The sequence below is a fragment of the Aptenodytes forsteri genome, unplaced genomic scaffold (genome assembly GCF_000699145.1).
Source record: "Aptenodytes forsteri isolate BGI_AS27 unplaced genomic scaffold, ASM69914v1 Scaffold93, whole genome shotgun sequence".
Classification (NCBI taxonomy): Eukaryota; Metazoa; Chordata; class Aves; order Sphenisciformes; family Spheniscidae; genus Aptenodytes; species Aptenodytes forsteri.
The window spans coordinates 3,231,804-3,250,915 of record NW_008794665.1 but is presented as its reverse complement, the minus strand read 5'-3'; the positions used below and the strand labels follow the sequence as shown (position 1 = coordinate 3,250,915).

General features: G+C 42.0%; 1 protein-coding gene across 1 annotated transcript in view; it reads left to right on the top strand.

Annotated features, from left to right (window-relative positions):
* UNC5C (unc-5 netrin receptor C) overlaps positions 1-19,112 on the top strand; it is a 112,258-nt gene that overhangs the window by 31,699 nt on the left and 61,447 nt on the right. The window contains exons 3-4 of the mRNA XM_009273613.2: positions 2,720-2,863; positions 16,351-16,454. Of these exons, the coding sequence (XP_009271888.1) occupies positions 2,720-2,863; positions 16,351-16,454 (248 nt within the window). The remainder of the gene's footprint in view (positions 1-2,719; positions 2,864-16,350; positions 16,455-19,112) is intronic.

Below are 19,112 nucleotides of genomic sequence, written 5' to 3'. Positions count from 1 at the left end.
GCGCTTGCCCCAGAGTCTGAGGCTGGGTGCATTTCAGCTGGTGAGACGTTTCTCCTAAATCGACGTGTCTGTCTGTACAATGAAGTGCCAATGGGCAATGCTGGGAAGGAGTGGTTGAACCAGTTTTGAGTTCTGGCCATGGATCCTTACATCCCAGATGATCTCATGGCATCACAACTGGTTTGGTACATTTTGAACTCTGGGAAAAATAGTTTACCTTAGAGACAAAGACACAGTGATATGTTTTGCTTGTAAGCAGAAAGAGGCAGCATCTATTTGGTATGTAAAGAAGGTGTGCATCTCTTTGGTCATGGCACAACTGTTGATATTACTCAAAGATCAAAGGCCAAATTACTTTGAATAACCTGAAACCTGTCAGTACTTCATGGATGTCCCAAAAGACATTACCTGGAGTAGCTTGTTATTTTGAATTAGAAAGCATCTCAGGAAGTCAGAGATAAAAAGTTCTGCTGATGCGTTCAGTGGGAGCTATTTATCGTATGGTTTTGTATCTTCAGCAGACTATCAGAAAACAGCCTGAATGTTAAGACTATTTCATAATCATTATTAACCAGTACCGTCGTTATAAGCCTGTTTGCTTTAGCCCTCAGGTAACAAAGTTCACTGCTCCATCAAGCTCTGTCATAATCAGCCTTATTACAAAAACATAATATTGTAACCTTCAAAGGCTCCCTGGGCTAGCGCTGTAAAAACTGGGAATGAACTGAAGTAATCTTTAGGCTAGCAGCAGTTGCACTGGGAAAATATAACCATTTTTATGCATGTAATGTACATGCTCCCTCCGCACCCTCTTCATGCTCTTCTCAACAGGACAAAAGCTATCCCTCAGACCTCTTTTGGAGCCAAATTAGCTCATCAAAGCAGAACAAGTTTATAACACAGTGTTCACTGCATATCAAATGCCCATGTACTGCTTTGATTTCCATTCTTTGGAATGGAAGTTGCCATATTTTGAGTATTTCATTTCAAGGAGGAAAGCTATTAAGTTTTTCCCCCAAAGCAGCTGATTATTCAATGGCTAAAGATGTCAAGGATAATGAAATAAAAAGGGAGCTAGGCTGTGATAGTGTCTAGCAGGAAAATGCATCTCATTAGAAGGCATTCCCACCAGAGAAGTCTATGGTATTACATGCATGAATTCCTTTCTGCTGTTGTTAACCAGGTTTTGGATGCAAACAGCATGCAGCCTCAATGACAGTGCATAAGTGTGTACAAACAGTAATTAATCGTTGGCTCCATGAATGGAGCCTCTGTGAGGCTGGAGGCAAATCAAAGGGCTGGCCTGGTTTCCAGCACTTGAGGAACGTGTCATGCTGTACAATTGGGAACATTCACGTTATGAATATCACCTTGTAAGTTGTGTGGCAGGAGGCTGAGGGTAGCTGGCCTCCACGGGCTCAAGTCTGTGCTCAGCAGAAAGACCTGCCCTTTGGTGTTTGGTGATGGGGACAAAGTGTGCATGCTGTGATCCAAGGATCTTTCAGTTGAGTTTCCGTGGCAATTCTGGAAGGAAAAAGAAAATCAGTCCCACTACACAAAATATTTGTGTGTGAATTTATATATTCAAGGCTGTTTGCAAGAGTGCATTTTTGAAACGGCAATGGTGTTTTCTACAGGCAGACACACATTAGAAGTTTATTGATACTTTGGCATTGGCAACAAAGACGAAATATGCTGACAAGAGGTGTAAGCACTCTCTCCCACCCCCCACCCAGTATCTTGGCTGGAATTCAGAGCGTTTTGACCAGGCAGTGCATTTTGAGGCAGAGAAAGGGGTTGTGTCAGTATGAAACACAGTGGTTGTCGTTAGAGGATCAACACATTACGAATGAACCTTGCAGTGGTGTCTGAGACACCGCAATATTTCCTTGCACTTAGAAGACGCAAAACAGCTTCCCAACAGAGAGCACTGTGTGGGAAATGTGGGCAAATATCGGTCTGCTAGAAAGGATAGCAAGTGGGTCACTGTCATTGTCGGTGCAACTGTGGGTTTGGGGGGGTTGTGCTGAGATGCGTTATGGAGGGCAGGGCCAGGGAGACTGTCAGGCACTGAAGTGTATTGCACTGTATTATAAAATCACCTAAAAAATATCGCAGTATCTGTAGTATACGTGACAGTAATAGTCCCCAAACTGGCAGCTTGCAATAACTGTACCACAGCACATGTGCCCATCATTACAGCATATCGGAACATTTTCTACAATGGCAAAATCCATTTTCCTGGGCAGTTCAGTGTCAGAGTGAACAAGTCTTCTCCCTGTGCTGTATCTGTCTAGCAAAAGGAGATGAAATACAGGAGGGCTGAGGGAGTCATATAAATTGAATGACTCTGTGGTTTTATGATATTCATATGAAAATAAAACTGGGCTGGATCGTCACTTGATGTAAATCGTCCTAGGGACATGGTACAATTTATATCAGCTGAGGTGCTGTTCCTCTTCTTTGTCTAACATACACGCTGTATGTGATGAAAGTCAAAATTGCAATGATTAGTTTTTCATTCACCCACTTCTCTTTTTATGCAGATAAAGTGTTGCTTTTTTTCCTTCACATCCTTATGACAGTCCATGTTGCTAAGTAGATACTGGTAGAGAGCTGTGAGGTCTCACAACAACTTTGCAAGCAGACTTCTGTTCCTACACTTCTTTCTTTCTATCTGTAAGCATAACATTGACCAGCGTTACTTGTACCCTGACAGGTCTGATTGTCCGAGAGGTAAGCATTGAGATTTCCCGCCAGCAAGTCGAGGAGCTCTTCGGGCCCGAAGATTACTGGTGCCAGTGCGTTGCCTGGAGCTCTGCAGGCACCACCAAGAGCCGGAAAGCCTACGTCCGCATTGCATGTGAGTGTCTTTACTCTGCGTGTTGAGTCGATGGTGTTTGGGTGAGGAAAAGTGGAGTCTCTGCCGTTCGGGAGAGACGTTTTGTTTCTGACCAGTTAGGCTTTGTATTTTCTGCAGTTATTGATGCATACTAAAATAAGGCCTTCAGAAGCATTTATAAGAATTTCAGTTTATCCTGTTCTTAAGAGCAAAATCTCAGTTCTTCTCCTTTGTGTGGAGGGAAAGCATCAAAAACAATATTTCTCGAGTACAGCAGTTACATGTCTCAAGAAAAGTGTCTGAAGCTAATGAGTAGGAATATTACCAAAGAAACCTATGAAATGAGGTGACAGCTGTTCCTTTCACAGAATCATCGAATGGTTGAGGCTGGAAGGGACCTCTGGAGGTCATCTGGTCCAACCCTCTGCTCAAGCAGGGCCACCTAGAGCCAGTTGCCCAGGACTGATTCCAGATGGCTTTTTAATATCTCCAAGGAGGGAGACCCCACCACCTCTCTAGGCAACCTGTGCCAGTGCTCGGTCACCCTCACAGTGAAAAAGTGTTTCCTGATGTTCAGAGGGAACCTCCTGTGTTTCAGTTTGTGACCATTGCCTCTGGTCCTGTCACCAGACACCAGTGAAAAGAGCCTGGCTCCATCCTTGTTACACCCTCCCTTCAGGTATTTGTACACATGGATGAGATCCCTCTGAGCCTTCTCTTCTCTGTGCTGAACAGTCCCAGCTCTCTCAGCCTTTCCTTGTAGGAGAGATGGTAGTCATCTTTGTGGCCCCTTGCTAGTTCAGCAACTAGCAACTCTCCAGTATGTCCATGCCTCTGTTGTACTGAGGGGCCCAGAACTGGACCCAGTACTCCAGATGTGACCTCACCAGGGCCGAATAGAGGGGAAGGATCCCCTCCCTCGACCTGCTGGCAATACTTTGTCTAATGCAGCCCAGGATACCATTCTCCCTCTTTGCAGCAATGGCATATTGCTGACTCATGGTCAACTTGGTGTCCACCAGGACCCCCAGGTCCTTTTCCGCAAAGCTGAAAATATCTATCTCTGCAATCATATAATAAAGCTGCTGTTCCTTAGCAAAGAAAAAAAGTGTGTGTTTAGCGTATCATGTAATCAGATTGATAATACAAGGTTGAAAGTGATCATCTCAACCCTAATATTTCATCATTGTTATTCATGGCTACTAACCTCAGTATTTATTTTGAACCATTCCCAGCATAGACCCCAAGAACACAGGGCAACCAGTACCCTGAAAACAGATCTTCATTTGACTGTACAAATATTTAATGTTCATTAATTTTGAAAGAGGTGCTTTTCTTTGTAATAGAGTAGTCACACTGGGGACTCCCATTTCTCTTTCACATCATGAAATCCTGTTTCGTATAATGGGAGCAAAATATATCTTCCAGAATTGTACCTCTTCCACTGTTTTCACCTCAGCAAAAACACATTTTGTGAGAAAAGGTCATTAGAAGCTGGGTTTGCGGCATACTTATATTTCCTGCACTGTGCCTAACAATTTATAATGAGAGAAGAGAATTCTTCCAGCCAAATAAAGCTTTTCACAGACATGTTAGAAGAAGGACTCTCTGTCATTTAAAACTCTCCATTTAGAGCTTGATTCTCCTTTTGTTCTTGCGAAAGTATTATGGGGTTAAATCCTTGAAGAGGAGTTACCTTCTGTGTAAATATCCAGATACAGATCTAGGAGGTGCAATTTAAATACCCATTTTTGAATGCTTTTAGTCCAAGTAACTGACTGGAAGTAGAGGACCTGTACTTTTGATTACAGGACTAGCCTTGGCGAAGAATTTCCCCAGGGTTAAGGGGAATTAAAATTATTATACAGCCTTTCTGCAAAATTAGAAACACCACTACATATGTGCATAGTGCTTTCCCATGGCAGGAAACTTTTCAAGACTTTGAGGATTTTCTTTTTCTGTACTAAATGAAAGAGAGTTATTTCAATTTTTTTTCTTCTAAGCAGTCAAGCACTTCAGAGAAGCTTAGCAATGTTTGAACAGGTTTTTTAGATTATGACTACTAAGTTAACTCATTAAGTAGATTTTCATGTCCTGCCAGTTAGCCCTTGACAGATGACCATTAAATTAACGCAGTTTAGAAGCCTGAGTGTATTTCACTTGATGGTTAAGTAACTTTTGTATACTGCCATACCTATGCACTTAATTTCTATATAACACATGATCATTGTATGTGTATGCAAGTTATTTTGTATCAATTGACATTTCTTCCCAGGTGTCCAAATTTCTATTGAAGGCGTTCATGTTATAAAGTTTGCTTCTTTTTCTTACCATATTTTGGAGAGAGAGGAACAATCAGTTCAGTGATTTTTCTAAAGTCTTGGTGGTTTTTTTTAAAACAGTCTAATTAAATAAATTCCAGGGAGTTTTATGGGCCTGTAACTCGAATGTGGCTTTGTATTTTAGTGAAGTTTTTTTAACCTCTTGGTCCTGAATTTGGGGTTCTTGGGCAGCTGTGACACAGGCAAATCACTTAGACTCCTTGGGATTAAAGGTTGAAGTGTTAGGCCTTCAAACTGCAGATTTTCAAACAGCAGCAAAAGCACGTTCTGTGCAAAATTGTCCATTTCCAATTTCACAGTTTTCTATAAATTTCTCAGGTAACTCAGGACTATTTTTTTAGGAACTCAGACATATGATGTGGGGTATATGCCTTACTTTGTGATGCCATTTGATCTACAAGATCCCTATTTCAAACTGTGGACTCAGATATACCGATACCCATCTATATTCACAGGCTTGACTTCAGAGGACTGAATCTGTACTGGCAATGTAATAGTTGTTTCCTATCTAAACTTTAAACACAGCTGGTAAGTCTTGTGATGGCTACACAATGTGCCGTGAGTTTGGGATGCAAGGTAGTGTCCATGCAGTATGTATTAATCTAGAAAATCAAGGGTGTTCAAAATTTAAGAGGGGCAGAAGAGCCCATCTCTCCAGCTCTGTCTGCAGCTATAGTTGCATGTTTGTCACCAATGCAATCTTCACTTCTAATTTGTACAAAAAGTGAGCACTGACACCTTTGGGAAAGGTGAGGGGTAAATGGAGCATGTAAAGTGCTCTGCTTAAGTTATGTTATTATTTATTTTAATACCTGAACCTGGTGATTTCATCTCGACAGGTACACCTGTAACATAACTAGCCATACTTAGCACATTAAGAAAAGCTTCTCTCCTTCTCCCTCTCCCTCTTCCTCTCCTCCTCCTCTTTCTCCTTCTCCTCCTTCTTTTCTCCTTCTCTTTCTCTTTTTTCTCCCTTATGCCCACTGGACTTATTCTGGAATTATTGTGTCCTCTCAAGGGCTGGAGCTGCACTCCATTAAAACAAACGAAAAAAATAGCATTCAACATCTCTGTTCACTGAGCGTGTAATAGAATTAACTGAAAAGTAATTTGAAAGTGTGAAAAATGTGCATCCTGGAAAAGCAGCTTGTATTTGTTTAATGCAGGGTCAGGCATGTGTCAGAAAGTACATAACAACCTAGTCAATGAAAGTTCTCTGTGAAAATCAATTGCAACATCGCTCCAGCCAAGAGCTTCAGTTATTCAGGAAGGGAGTAATCTATAAATACGGAGTGAAGATGCTGCTGGTTTTCAAAGACTGCCCATGCTAGCAATATAAACAGGAAAAGAGTCTGAGTCTAAAGCCAACATCCTGGCTTCTCTAAGTGTTCAGGGCATTTAATAGCGTCTCGCCGTTGCACTCCTGGACGATGAGTATGCTAGGAAATCACTCCCTTCTGTGCAGGCTTCTTCTGAAAAGGAGGAGAAACAGTAGGTGACAGAAACGTCATTATTTTCAGCTTTTTTCCTATTTCATGGAATTCATCTTCCTGAGGCGTTGGTGTCCCCATGAGAACAGAGTTGAGCATTTCATCCTCTTAAAAAAGCAGATTTGTTGGGTTTAATTTTCACTTTGCCATTCTAGATATCTCAGTAACCAGCAAAGTAGGGACACCTAATGTATATCTTGGTGGAGCTGGAAAGATATAATTTTCTGAGATATTGGCCTATGAAAGTGCTAAAATGCATTTCCTGTTTATTCACACATTTCTTATTTATTCTAGGCACATCCTATCAGGAGCACTAGGAGTCACTAATATGTTTTGATACAGTTTTTCTGCTCAATTGAAAAAAATGTTACTTTTGTGGAGGGAGGAAGAAGGGGGTTTGAGTGGCTTTATCTTTGGTTGAAAAAACCCCAAGCCCAATATAAAGTTTTAATGTGAATTTTATGTAACAAGACTGATGTCATTGAACAGATAAAACCTAACAGAGCAAAATTCCTGTTAAAAGGATGAATGAGGCCTGAGCCTATGTAACCGAGAGTAGAGTTAAACTCACTGGAAAATACATCTGATAAAGACTAAACAATAGCTGCAGGATTTGACCTAATTTTTAGATCAAATAATAAAGGGGTGGCTAAGACAAATTGCTCTGAGCCCATGTGCGTAAAGCAGCCTCACTTTTCATTTGCTCCAGTTTGGTGTTGCTGTAGCCTCACTGACTTCATGATGTTAACCCAGGCTGTCCTTAAGAAAATATAGTGAGAATATAAGCCCTAAATCTGCTGCCTGATTTTGGATTTGTTTAAAACTTATAAGAAAATAGCATTTTTCTCCATAATTTCTGTTACCTGATCTTTTTTGGTGTAATGAATGCAAGTATTCTTTTCTTTTCCTTTATTCATTATCTAAAATCAGAATTTTTTAAAAAAAATCATTTTAAAAAGCCCTGATGTAGTAAGGAACTGTGCTTGTTAATCTTTTGTATAATTTGATATTAGTTTCCGATGTACTTATCTAAAAGCCTTGTTTCCCCCAGACATTTTTTCAAAGGAATGTAGCTAATATATGCATGTCAGATACTGTATACTAATAAGATAAATGCAGTACAGAAAAGTAGACTAGTTCACCTGATGGTTTATCTTTACTTACAAGGGGTATACAGTCGTACAAAGAAACAGGTATGAAAAAAAAAAAAAAATCACAGATTCTTTACTGACACTTGGTTATCTCACCTTTTAGTACTGGGGCCCATGCTCCGCGTTACATTGCTGCAGTGCCTTTCTTCCCTCTCTTCACAGACCTAATCCAAGCAATGCTGTGAGGATATGCTCCCCTAGCCACCAAAGTATTAGAGCACATTGCAATAGGTACAAAGTTGGGTGGATGTCGAGACAAGGAGAGAGAGCTGGGAAGGACGTCACTTGAAAATTTTAATAGGAAGGTACGTCCAGGATATGCAGTATTAAAAAATAACCCAAAAATGTGTTTTATGCACTTTGATAAGTGTGTGAGAGTTAGCAGATATAGGACCTTAATTCCTTCCTTGTGTACCGTTTAAGTTGCTACTAATCGATATCTGCTGCTTGTAGCTAATAAAGGGATAACTGAGGCACGTGATCTTGATCTGAGATTACTGAAGAGAGAACGGCAGATCACAGAAAGGGCAGCAGAGAAGTTAACTGAGCATTTAACATATTTGATACTAACACTCTGCTTTTGCTCCTGACAGGCATGTTTCTGTGCCACTTCCCAAGTTAACAGGCATGACAAATTCCCAGACTTAAGGATGCAGTTGCAACAGTAATAAATACAAATCACATTGCTTTGTAATAAAGAGCTAAGACTTTATAAATTAAGATGGACTTGACTTTGCTGTTAGCGTCGCTTAAAAAAACAAAAGGAAACCCCTTTACTGAATTTATATGAATTTAATCCCTCAGTAGGAGCCTTGAGAATATCCTACCTACACTGTCATGCCTAAGAAATTATAATCTTTCAGTAGAGTCTGCTTAGTGCTTGATGGTGAAACATAGATGCAGTCAGGAAGTTAACAAAATTTTGGGTATGTTTTGGTAGTGACCAGACAGCTGTGTGAGTCAGATTAGCGTATCAGAGAAGAGCAACAACAACAAAATACCACGTTTATACAAACTATTTTCTGGTTTAGTGTTTCAGTGTGTTGTAAATTCAATTCTACATATGAATTGCAATGTACACCTGATGTTTCTGGTGTCTATCTTTAGTACCTTTAGTATATCTGTCATCTAAAAAGGCACCTGTTGAGGTTAGGTCATTTGAACTTTACATTTAGATTTATTTGAAAAACAAGAACTTCGGATTTTGTCTTCAATCACCAAATACAATAATGAATAGAATTCAGTTTATAAGTTAGTTTACAGGTTAAGCTTACAAAAAAACACAAGAAATATCGAGCTATCAAGTAAAAATATAAGAGAAGAACAGTGCGATCGATGTACACCTGGGAACCCATCTGCTCAGTGAAATCTTGATAAAGTTTGCTTGCTTGTATTTTTTACAGTTGTATCAATACCAAATGTGTTGAATGGGTTGTTCTTCATTATAAGCATAGCCCACATGGAAGCTGTGTTGCAAAAGAGTGTTTTGTCTTACCAGCACCTTGGCTGAACTAGCTTCGAGCTAGAGAGGAGGGGAAGAAGTGTTTTTTCTGCAGACGTGCAGGCAGTGAGTCTCTGAGGAGTTGTCAGGGTGCAACGTTATCCCCAGCTGGCTGAAGATGCCATCGGCAGAATGAGGGGCTGGCAGGTGTGCACCTCCTGTTTGCTCAGGCTGTAAATATGTAGGGGATAAAAGAGGAGAGAAGGTCCTGGGCTCAGGCCAAGTGCCTTGCAGATTGTAGCCTGGCAAGCAAAGGGTGTTCCTCACCTCATTCCGTACCTCGGGTCCGCAGATATAGCAGCCTGCACCCCAAAAAGGTTGTGCACTTCCAAGAAGTCTGCTTCAGTCCCCATCAGCTGCTCAAAAGCTGATGCTGCTTCTTGGCTGTGTGGGATGGCAGCCCAAGGCCTCGCTCCCTGGGCCGTCGGAGGGCTACAGACAAGCTCAGCCCAAGCCGCGGGCTGCCAGGCATCTTTGGAAAGGGGGAAGCTCCACTGTCCCTGATGTTCCTCTCCAGGCTAAGAAGGTGTCTGGGGCAGCCTCGTGGTGCCGCGGCATTTGTCTTTAGGGCTGGCCAGATGTGAAACAGCCCCTCCAGAGAAGGAAAGAGTGGCACAGAGTCGTGTATTGAGCATAAAGACGGGGTTTCGAGGTGTTGACTTATTTCCTCTGTCCTCAGCTCCAGCTGCCGATGCTTGGGCTGGCTGAGAGCGCAGCCCTGTCCAGCCGCGATCTCATCCTGTGAGCAGCAGCGCACTGCAGGAGGGCAGGAGGCTTTGATCAACACCCAGCGTGTGGCTGATACAGCAGGGGACTCCGCAGGGCGAGGCGCCACACTTAAAAAAGCAACTAATAGAGGTTTCGGAGGGATCCCCTGGGTTACAGACTGATGACACTCCTGTTGACTGTCTCAGTGGAAATCTGGTTTGGTCTAATTAACAACAGAGAGCTGGAACCACACAAGGACAAAATGAAAAAAAAAGGAGTTTTTTGTACCTAACCTTTCCATTACTTACCCACCAGTGTGATTGATCCCTGCACAAGGGTCGTAGACTCAGCTGCGAACAGAAAAGAGAGGCCAAAATATACCTGATAGCACATGGTTTCTTACATTTAGAATTACAATTCAGACTCTAATGCCTTTTTTGCAGAAAAAAGGCGTCTCTTAACTCTACCCACATTGTGGAAAGTGATGGAAGAGGAACAGGCCAGTTTTACAGTATTAGTCATGTTTCTCTAACTCAGCATCAGTCATCCAAGTTTGGGAATAAATGCAGTGAGATGTGTTTTCACAAGCATGTGGATCCTCTTTTATTTTGTAGAACATCAGTAGCATTTTCCCACTCTTTTTCCACAATTTTTCTGTTTGGGTATTTCTTATTAGGCTAGGTAAAATTAAAACAGCATTGAACCTTGCCTCTTGAGAACACTCTCAATGGTAGGAGGTAGTCTTGAAGTGGAGAGCTTGGCTAATGGTTAAAATAATACCAAGCCATATTCCCTTTTTTTCTAGTGTTTTAATTGCATTTTTTGCTTAATGACATGTTTAGTTTTATATGGATGCCTGTATATACTTACCCATATAAAGCAAGCTATCTTCTATATGGAAATATGTACTTCTTGTGTGCTCTGAAAGCACACACCAAACGTACTTCTTTCAATGGGCACAGTTAATATGAAAGTTGGATACAAAATTATGTGTTTTTTCTCTTTGTACTCTTAAAGCTTGCTCATTTTTTGAATTATTTGTTATAGAAGGAAAGTTGACGTTGGAGTTACTAGAAGGAGCAGAGAGTCTTTAAGGTCTACCAAGGGCAGAAATCCATCTTTCCCTGACAGTAATGCTGCATTGTTCTGTTCGTTTCTGGTTTACATCTAATTCCTGGCTGACAAGTGTCCGTTTTTCATGCTCATTCATTAGTCACCCTTGCATTAGCACTGCCTTGAAGGCGTCTGGTCTGCCTCTTATCACATTTCTCAGAAATGATAAAAGATATCCTTAAAGTTTTACCCACCCACCCATCACAGTAAAACCCAGAACAGCAAAGATAAAATACCTTTGATTAAAAAAAAGAATAGGGTCATTCTTTGCTCTTTCTTAGAAGTTGACAGGTAGAAAAGGAAGCGGGGAAATGCCATGAGTTCCTGTAGACACTATTGCCTTTAGCAGGCGAAAATGCAACTTCTGAGTGGTTTGTAAGCTAAAAATGCGTTAAACGTAAAAGAAAGTCATTTAGCAGTGCATCAAAATTAAGATCTAATGCCCCTCTCCCCAAAAAGCATAGCAATTCAGGAATAAAGCTAACAATATGGTGTACACTGAGATTCTGACTTCCCGTTATACTATTTCAGTTTTATGCTTGTGGAAATTCTCTCATTTCAATGCAGCTCTGAATGCAGCCATCTGTCCTTACCAGAGAGGGTTGTGCAGGAGTATTTTAGGAGTCTTGGAGGAAAGTCTCATCTTAAGTATGCTGTAAATGTGCTGCGATATATGCCACAAGAGCCCCCTCTGAATTTACCAAGACTGTACATTAGTAAAGAAAATAGAGTCTGGCTCAAGGTGGCAGACCAGAATTTTAATTCTTCTCCTTGGTTTCTTTTTATGAAGACAGCCTTGAAGGGAAGTTAGAGGGGGGGGAAAATGCCTGATGGGGGTGCAGGCTGTCCCCTGAGCCTGGCGGTGACATCCCCACCTGCAGCTGGGTGAAATACGTGAGAGAGCTGGTGAGAAAAACAAGACGGACCCTTCAGCATCGCTGTCCACCAGGGCTCGCCCCGCTCCGGAAGAGATGAGCTGCGGCAGCAATATTACCTGTATAAGGGGAGGAAGAGTATTGCTAACACAGATAATCAGGGATTATTCTACATTACCAAAATAATAATGGAAGGAAAGTGCAACTGCCTTTCTCTTGTGTCTCTCCCTATCAAAAGTGAGGGTAGAGAAGGCTCTCTCTCAGCGTCACATTAACAGGGCTGCTGCTGACCCGAGGCTTTAATAATTCACACTGCCTCTTCACAGACAAAGAGGTCCTGACCCAGAATGGACCAAATGTTTTATTGTTTTGCCTCTTCAGGCATATTTTCTGAAGGTTGTTAAAAATTTCCTTTTTTTTTAAAAAATGGGATTTTATTTGTCTTCTACCATTCTCTGGGAAAATGTATCCCTTCTGTCCTTGCTTGCAAGCAATTGTAACTTATATGACACTTTGAAAAAGTGAAAAACATTATTGAAAATACTCTGCTTGGAAAAGATCCAAAGTCCCTCAGTACATTAGCAAGCTCACCCACTCCTGGTCGACAGTGTGAAGTTGCCATGATGACTATAATTGTTAAATGGCAAAGGAAGCTGAAGATTGAAGAATTAGAAGGGCGTTGTTTTTATCCACAGAAATCATAATGCAAGGGCCACAGAAAAAAAACAGTCATTTCTAAACCCAGTGCTGTCCCAGCAGGGTGTTTCATGATAGTTAGAGCAGGTGACGAAGTTGTTTGTCCAGACCCTCCGCTTCTTCATCACTTAAAAAACCACCTTGTTAAGTTGTTTGTCTATTACAACCAGCGAACCTTATGCTTGGTTAGGTAAAACCTGCCCTGCACAGCTGCCATCTGTAGCTATTTGTAGGTGGCACGGCTGTGGCGGGAGGTAGTGAGTAGTTCTGGTGAGATAAAGCTGGGAACACGTGGGAGGGAGCCAACAGAATAGGGTATAAGAGCTCCCAATCTTGTAAATACACAATTATGTACTTTTTTTTTTCTTTTCCACAAATTAGTATCATTTACTCAATAGTATCTAATGGCTCCTTTGAGAACATTACTGTCTATTATGTCAAGGCCCTTACTTAGTGTATTTTTAGTTTGTGGATCATTGACCCACTCAAATCCAATGGCGCCGTTAGAGCGTTGGCACACAGCAAGGCTCCATGAGTGGGGGGCAGCCGGGGCCTCGCAGGGTTCGTCTCACCTGCCGCAGCCCCACTGCAACGGTTCCCATGGAAAAGGGGCTGTTCATACTCAGCAATTCCAGCTGTTGATAATAAAGAGGTTAAAGTATGATTTTTTACTGTTATTACACATTTCTAGACTAATGCTCTTTACTTTTGTATGCACTAAAATTTGGGGTTTTTTTTAAAGGCAAGTGCTTTATGAGAGAGGTGATTATTGTGCATGTGAGGCTATGGAGAACTTCAGAGCTCTATTAATGTTTCAGGAAGGTAGGCAGGACAGTAAATCAATGTGTCAAGGAAAAAACTCAGATTATTATCTATCTAATCAGCCTCTACTGTCTTCATCCCTCCATATCTGAACACCTGAAAGCTATTATTAATGTACTATTTATTACTGTGCTTATATGCTTCTATTACCAGCACGGTAACTTTCTCATTTATCCTCAGCCATGATATTAGAGCATGATATATCTGTTAAAATTGTCTGCTCTGTGCACATAGGTGTACCTGTTTGGTGCACTATGGTGTACCCGATGTGCAGGCAATTCTTTTCCTTTGGAAATACCTGTGGAACTAACAATAATATGATCATATGGGTACTGCTAGCAATATAACCTGGGTTATTTACTAATCTAAAGCAAACTGCATTAACCTGGCATTGTGTGCGCCTAGGTTACGTATCAAGCCCACAGGTTGTGTGAGGAGCCTGGGCCAAAGGAAGGGTGTTGTGTCCTGAGAAACTCACCAGCTCCTGAAAGAGCTGCTCATGTCTATGTTTAACATGCAGAAGTACAGCAAGCCAAAACTCAGCATTTTGTCCTTGGAGTGACTCCCACCCACAGTGCACCTGGAGGGTTTTGGTTTTACTCAAATTGAGCCATACAACCCAAATGTTCCCTGGTTAGCCTGTCAGAGAGGGTGGGATGAAGCTGATGGGCTGGTGATGCTGGAGTTGGCAACGCAGTGGGAGCTACGTACAGGTGTCGGATACTGACCTAATCTGGCTGGTTGTCTTGCTGTGGTCACTGTCACATGAACGAGCCTCGCTGGCTTGGAATAACTACAGTGTGACAAGGATGCTGACAGGCACAGTCTGGTGAAGCTTGGTATGTCATCCTAAGAAATGATCACTTCCAGATGTTTGCTCCTCTTCTTTGCCGTAAGTTATCCGGTGTTGTAGGTTAAAGCCCCCTTCATCAACAACTGGTGGATTAAAATGGTGGATTTTGTAGTGAGGTAGCTGTGACATTGGCATGTGCTTCCTTTTGACAGAGGGTAACCCCCAAACAAGCAGACAGCTGGAGGCAGTAATTTCTTATATTGCCACAGTAAGATCTGCCAAAGCTTATCTTTCTGTGCCCTAAACTGTGGCCATAAATCCCGTCCCATCAGAGGGGCTCTCAGCATCCCTGCCCTGTGTGCCGGAGGGAGCAGGAATGCCAGTGGTGGGGAGGGAATGGGGTTAGGGGTTTCTCCTCTCGTGCCTGTGGTGCAGGGGAAGAACAGAGATGCCTCAGTTTCACTAAGGAAATGCATGGGTTTAAGGACGTTAGAAGTTTACCACGTTATCATCTTAAGTTAATATCAGCATCTCCAGCTATGTCAGAACTTTCCCATGGTACAATTACATTGACATTTAATTCCAGGTAGTTGAATAACCACATTTTCCCGATATAGGCTAAGAGTCAGAGGTCTTGTGCTATCCGAAGGTGAGTTTCAGAGGAGCTGATTTTGGTGGCAGACACCCCATCTCCTTTTCCATCTGTGCATTTGCCTGCCCCAGGTTTTGCCTTTTGGTAGTGCTGATGCAGGTCCTTGTGGAGTCAGCTGTAAATGAGATCTTGAAGGTAATCTAGATGAAAAATAACTCTTTGGATGGTTTATTTGTAAACTGGTTCAATTCAGGGATCTGTTTTCCAGCACAGCCACAGTTTATGGCTTCAAAATATGAAATATTTGCCTTTTAAATTGTACCCATGTGACTTGTTTCCAATATGACACAAGTATTCGTGCAACCTCGCCATGAGCTGGCATAGGGAACTGGTCTGACTTCAGAACAAAAAGTAAAATAAAAATAACTTTTTTGCAAGGGTTTTTTTAAAGTCAGGCCAGCTCTCTGATGTGACTTTGAATGTGGCCCCATGTCCATTTGCAGCAGGAACCAGCAAGCAGGGAGAAATATCCCCAGTCGCTACTGGGGCTGAATGCTCTGTTCTTCAAAACCCCATCCTCCCTAGCACAGCGGAGAGGGTGCCAGTCCGTAGCAGAAATACAGAGCCAGTGGTAAGGAGCGAACTTCTCAAGTCCATTTTACTATCATCACAAAGATATTACAGAAGCTTACAAAAAAGCCAGAGTACACAGCTGTCCAGTATGATGAACTGGTCCGATGTTTGGAGGCGCATTCAATGCCCTCTCTGCCTGCCACATTTCTGTGGCGCTGTGCAGGGATCCAAGCACCATTCAGCTCCACATTACAATTATTATTATTATTATTATTATTATTTTTTTTATTATTATTATTATTATTTATATTATCTATTTAGTGCTGCAGGGATAATGATAAGGTGAAGACAAATTAGCTAAAGCTGTAAAGGTAATGCTTATAAACTAAAAGTACATTAAATCACAGCACAAGCACTTTCATCCATGAGTTTAAGGCAACTCAGCCTATGTGCTGTAGTTTTACAGATTTATTTAATTTTCCATAACTTTCTTTAATACTTTACTGGCATAGTTTACCAACCATAAATTATCTGAAGAAGGGACTTGTTTCGCTTTTTGTTCTGTGTTTGGACATGACCTTCCACAGTGAGGCCTTGGATCCTCGCTGGGTTCACATGCTCTACCACAATATAAATAATAAATCCACTGTGAAACCTTTGACTGCTTAATGTTGGAATGAAGTGAAAACATGTCCCAGTCTTTTTTAAGTGCTTCACTTTCCAGGGAGCAGAAATGCTATTTTCTCTGTTTAGAAAGATCTCTCGCATTTATGCAGTATGGCAATCAAATGTAATTTAAACGACCAGCTATTAATACTACTAATTCTTTTTCTTCTCCTCCTCCCTCCCCAGATCTCCGGAAGACTTTCGAGCAGGAGCCCTTGGGGAAAGAAGTGTCCCTGGAGCAAGAGGTCCTGCTCCAGTGCCGTCCCCCCGAAGGCATCCCAGTAGCCGAGGTGAGCAGCAACAGCAGTGTCCTGGCACTTGGACATCCTAACTAAGGCCTGAACGGTGGCTAATGGTGCAGTGAGTTAGGGCATGGCATGATGAATGGGTGGTAATGGAGAGCTGACTGACTGCCGCTCGTGGACAAGATTGGTCGGGAACTGATTAATGGCTTTGGATTATGGTGCCTTGCTGGGCAGAGCTACGGTCAGTTTGGTTTCAGTTTTTTCTTCCCTTTCAAAAATCACAGTTATATCTGGCATCCAAAGGACACGTAGCTGGTGGAACATGTTAATACCAGCCTACTATCTTTCCTTTTCCTTTTAAAGAAAACAACATTTCACTTATTCTGAGAGGCACCTTTCAAGCATAGTATAAAAAGGTTTTAATTTTTAGTTTGCCAGATTATATTTCCCTCACGTGTTTGTGCACGTGCTCGTGTGCGCACCAGCCGGCCAGCTTGGCACAAGAGGATGTACCGTGGTCCAGTACAGGCTCCCAGGTGAAGCAGCATGAGGTGGGGGCAAGTAGGGAATGTGTCTCCCTAATAATCCATCTTCAGGGACTTACTTGGTTTTCCTACTGGCATTTAAGTAAACCTGGAGTGGGTAGCCTGCCCTCCACCTGGCAGGAGTGAGCCCACCCTTCAGCGAAATCTGTGCCCACTGACAGCAGCGGGTGTTCCTGTGAACAGGAGCTTGCCTAAGTGCAGTGGTGGCTCCAGGTTCAGCCTCATTGCTCACGGGAGGGGTGTCTCTGAGTCACAGGGGGGCCTCTGAAATCCTAAATCCGCTGCAGCTGTTAAGAGAAAAATTGATTGTTAATGACGGTAATTCCCCTATCTGAATTCTCCTTGGTTGTCCTCTGCCATGCACAGAAGAAACTGTTGCCAATTTGCATTAGGATAAGTTAGACTGTCATGGCTAAGTAGCAAAGTGGCTGTCACTCAGCACTGATGACTGATTTCTCAGGAGTTGAAGCTTAAAGTGTTACCTCCCCATCTAACCCAAGTTTAGTTTTAATCAGAATTGCAGAAATGTGTCCACAAACATCAGAAGGAATAATTAGCATAGAAGATTTTTCCCATTTTCTTTTTCCATAGGTGGTTTTCTTTCCCCATTAAGATCCCCAAAACTGTAAAGAGCATTTAGGTCTGCCGAGCCAGCTTGCTGACAGCTGTAATATTAATCAGTTGGCTTTCCTCAGGAACTTAGCAGCAATTTCTTATTTTCCTTTCTGATGCTTCTTTGCATCAAATCAACTTGCCGTTGTGCCATGACAGGAGTGTTTGTACTGGGATATGTTCTTCAGGCGGTGCAGGATAGTACTGGGGAACTTCATTACCTTTGCTAGAAACCGAGATTGATGACGACGGGTAGTTTGTTTGAACGCAGTGTTACAAGCACCTCTGAAATTTCAGCAGCCAGTCCGGTTATTCCCTCGGAAAGGATTGTAATGCCCGGTCAGGCAGCTGAGACCCAAACAGCATGATTTAAAATGATGCGTGGAAGTGATCTCTGAAAAGATCCTCTGTGAGCTGCTCTCATAATAATTGCACTTTTTCCTGCCTTCTAGTATCCTGACTCACTCTGTCAATAGCCGAGATTCATGACTGTACATTAACTGGCTCTCAATCTTATTTGTACTGTGGTCGGGGCAGACACCAATTAACACTTGGCAGGCTCAGAAATCATATACTCCCTGTCTGACGTTCAAAAGAACCGTTCTCGATGTTGTTTTTTTTCCTCTTCTGACTTTTGAAGTCAGAAGGAGATCAAACACCCAGATTGGACAGCCGCCTAATACAGCCTCTTTGTAGATTCTTTCCAACACTATTAAAAGAACAAAGACCTGAACACTAATGAATATGAATACCTTAACGTGACACTTTATTACAGCCACTCGCTGAAGCTGGTAAGATAAATTTAAAAAAATGGAAAGATGAAAGGTAACTTGGTGGATTGAAGGATTACATGATTATTTTAATTTAGAGGTGAATGAGTTCTTTGTTTAAGACTTCGTTTATTTGTTCAGAGAAGTTTCTGATATGATGGTACAGGTAACTAAGTAAGAAAGGACTTGGGAGAAGGCAGGCAGCAGGCTGAGGCTATTTTCCGTCTTGTTGAAAGACTGCTTTGATTCCAAGTAGAGTAGGATAATGCATACGCTGCAGCTCTGAACAGCATTTCCAAATGCTTTGGTGAGCATGTACCTCAGACTCTTCCCACTCTGGGCACTGTGTTTTGTTTTGTTTTGTTTTCCACTTACTGGCTTCTGAAGTAGTCACTGGATTTAACAACAAAACAGAGGAAGAAAAGCTTACGCTGTGAAACTGTACAAAATACACATTCAGTGTTACGTAATGCTGGAGTCCAGAGTCCCAGCACCTTCCCCTTGCTTTTTCTCTTTCATTTTATTCTCCCCTTTCATTTTCTTTTTTTCCTGGTATTTCAAAGTGGTGGGAACAACCATGCTCAGGGATACATTCTGTCCTCTTTTCAGTAGCTGGGGAATTTAGTCTTATAATTCCCAGCATATTTAATTGCAATTAACTGTGTCAAGCTCTTATGGATCAATGCTGGAGCAGATCTTACTATTACTGAAGATCTGAACCACATAGCAGCATACAGCTGCTGCAGAGGGCCAGAAGGACAAAGACAGAGATGGAC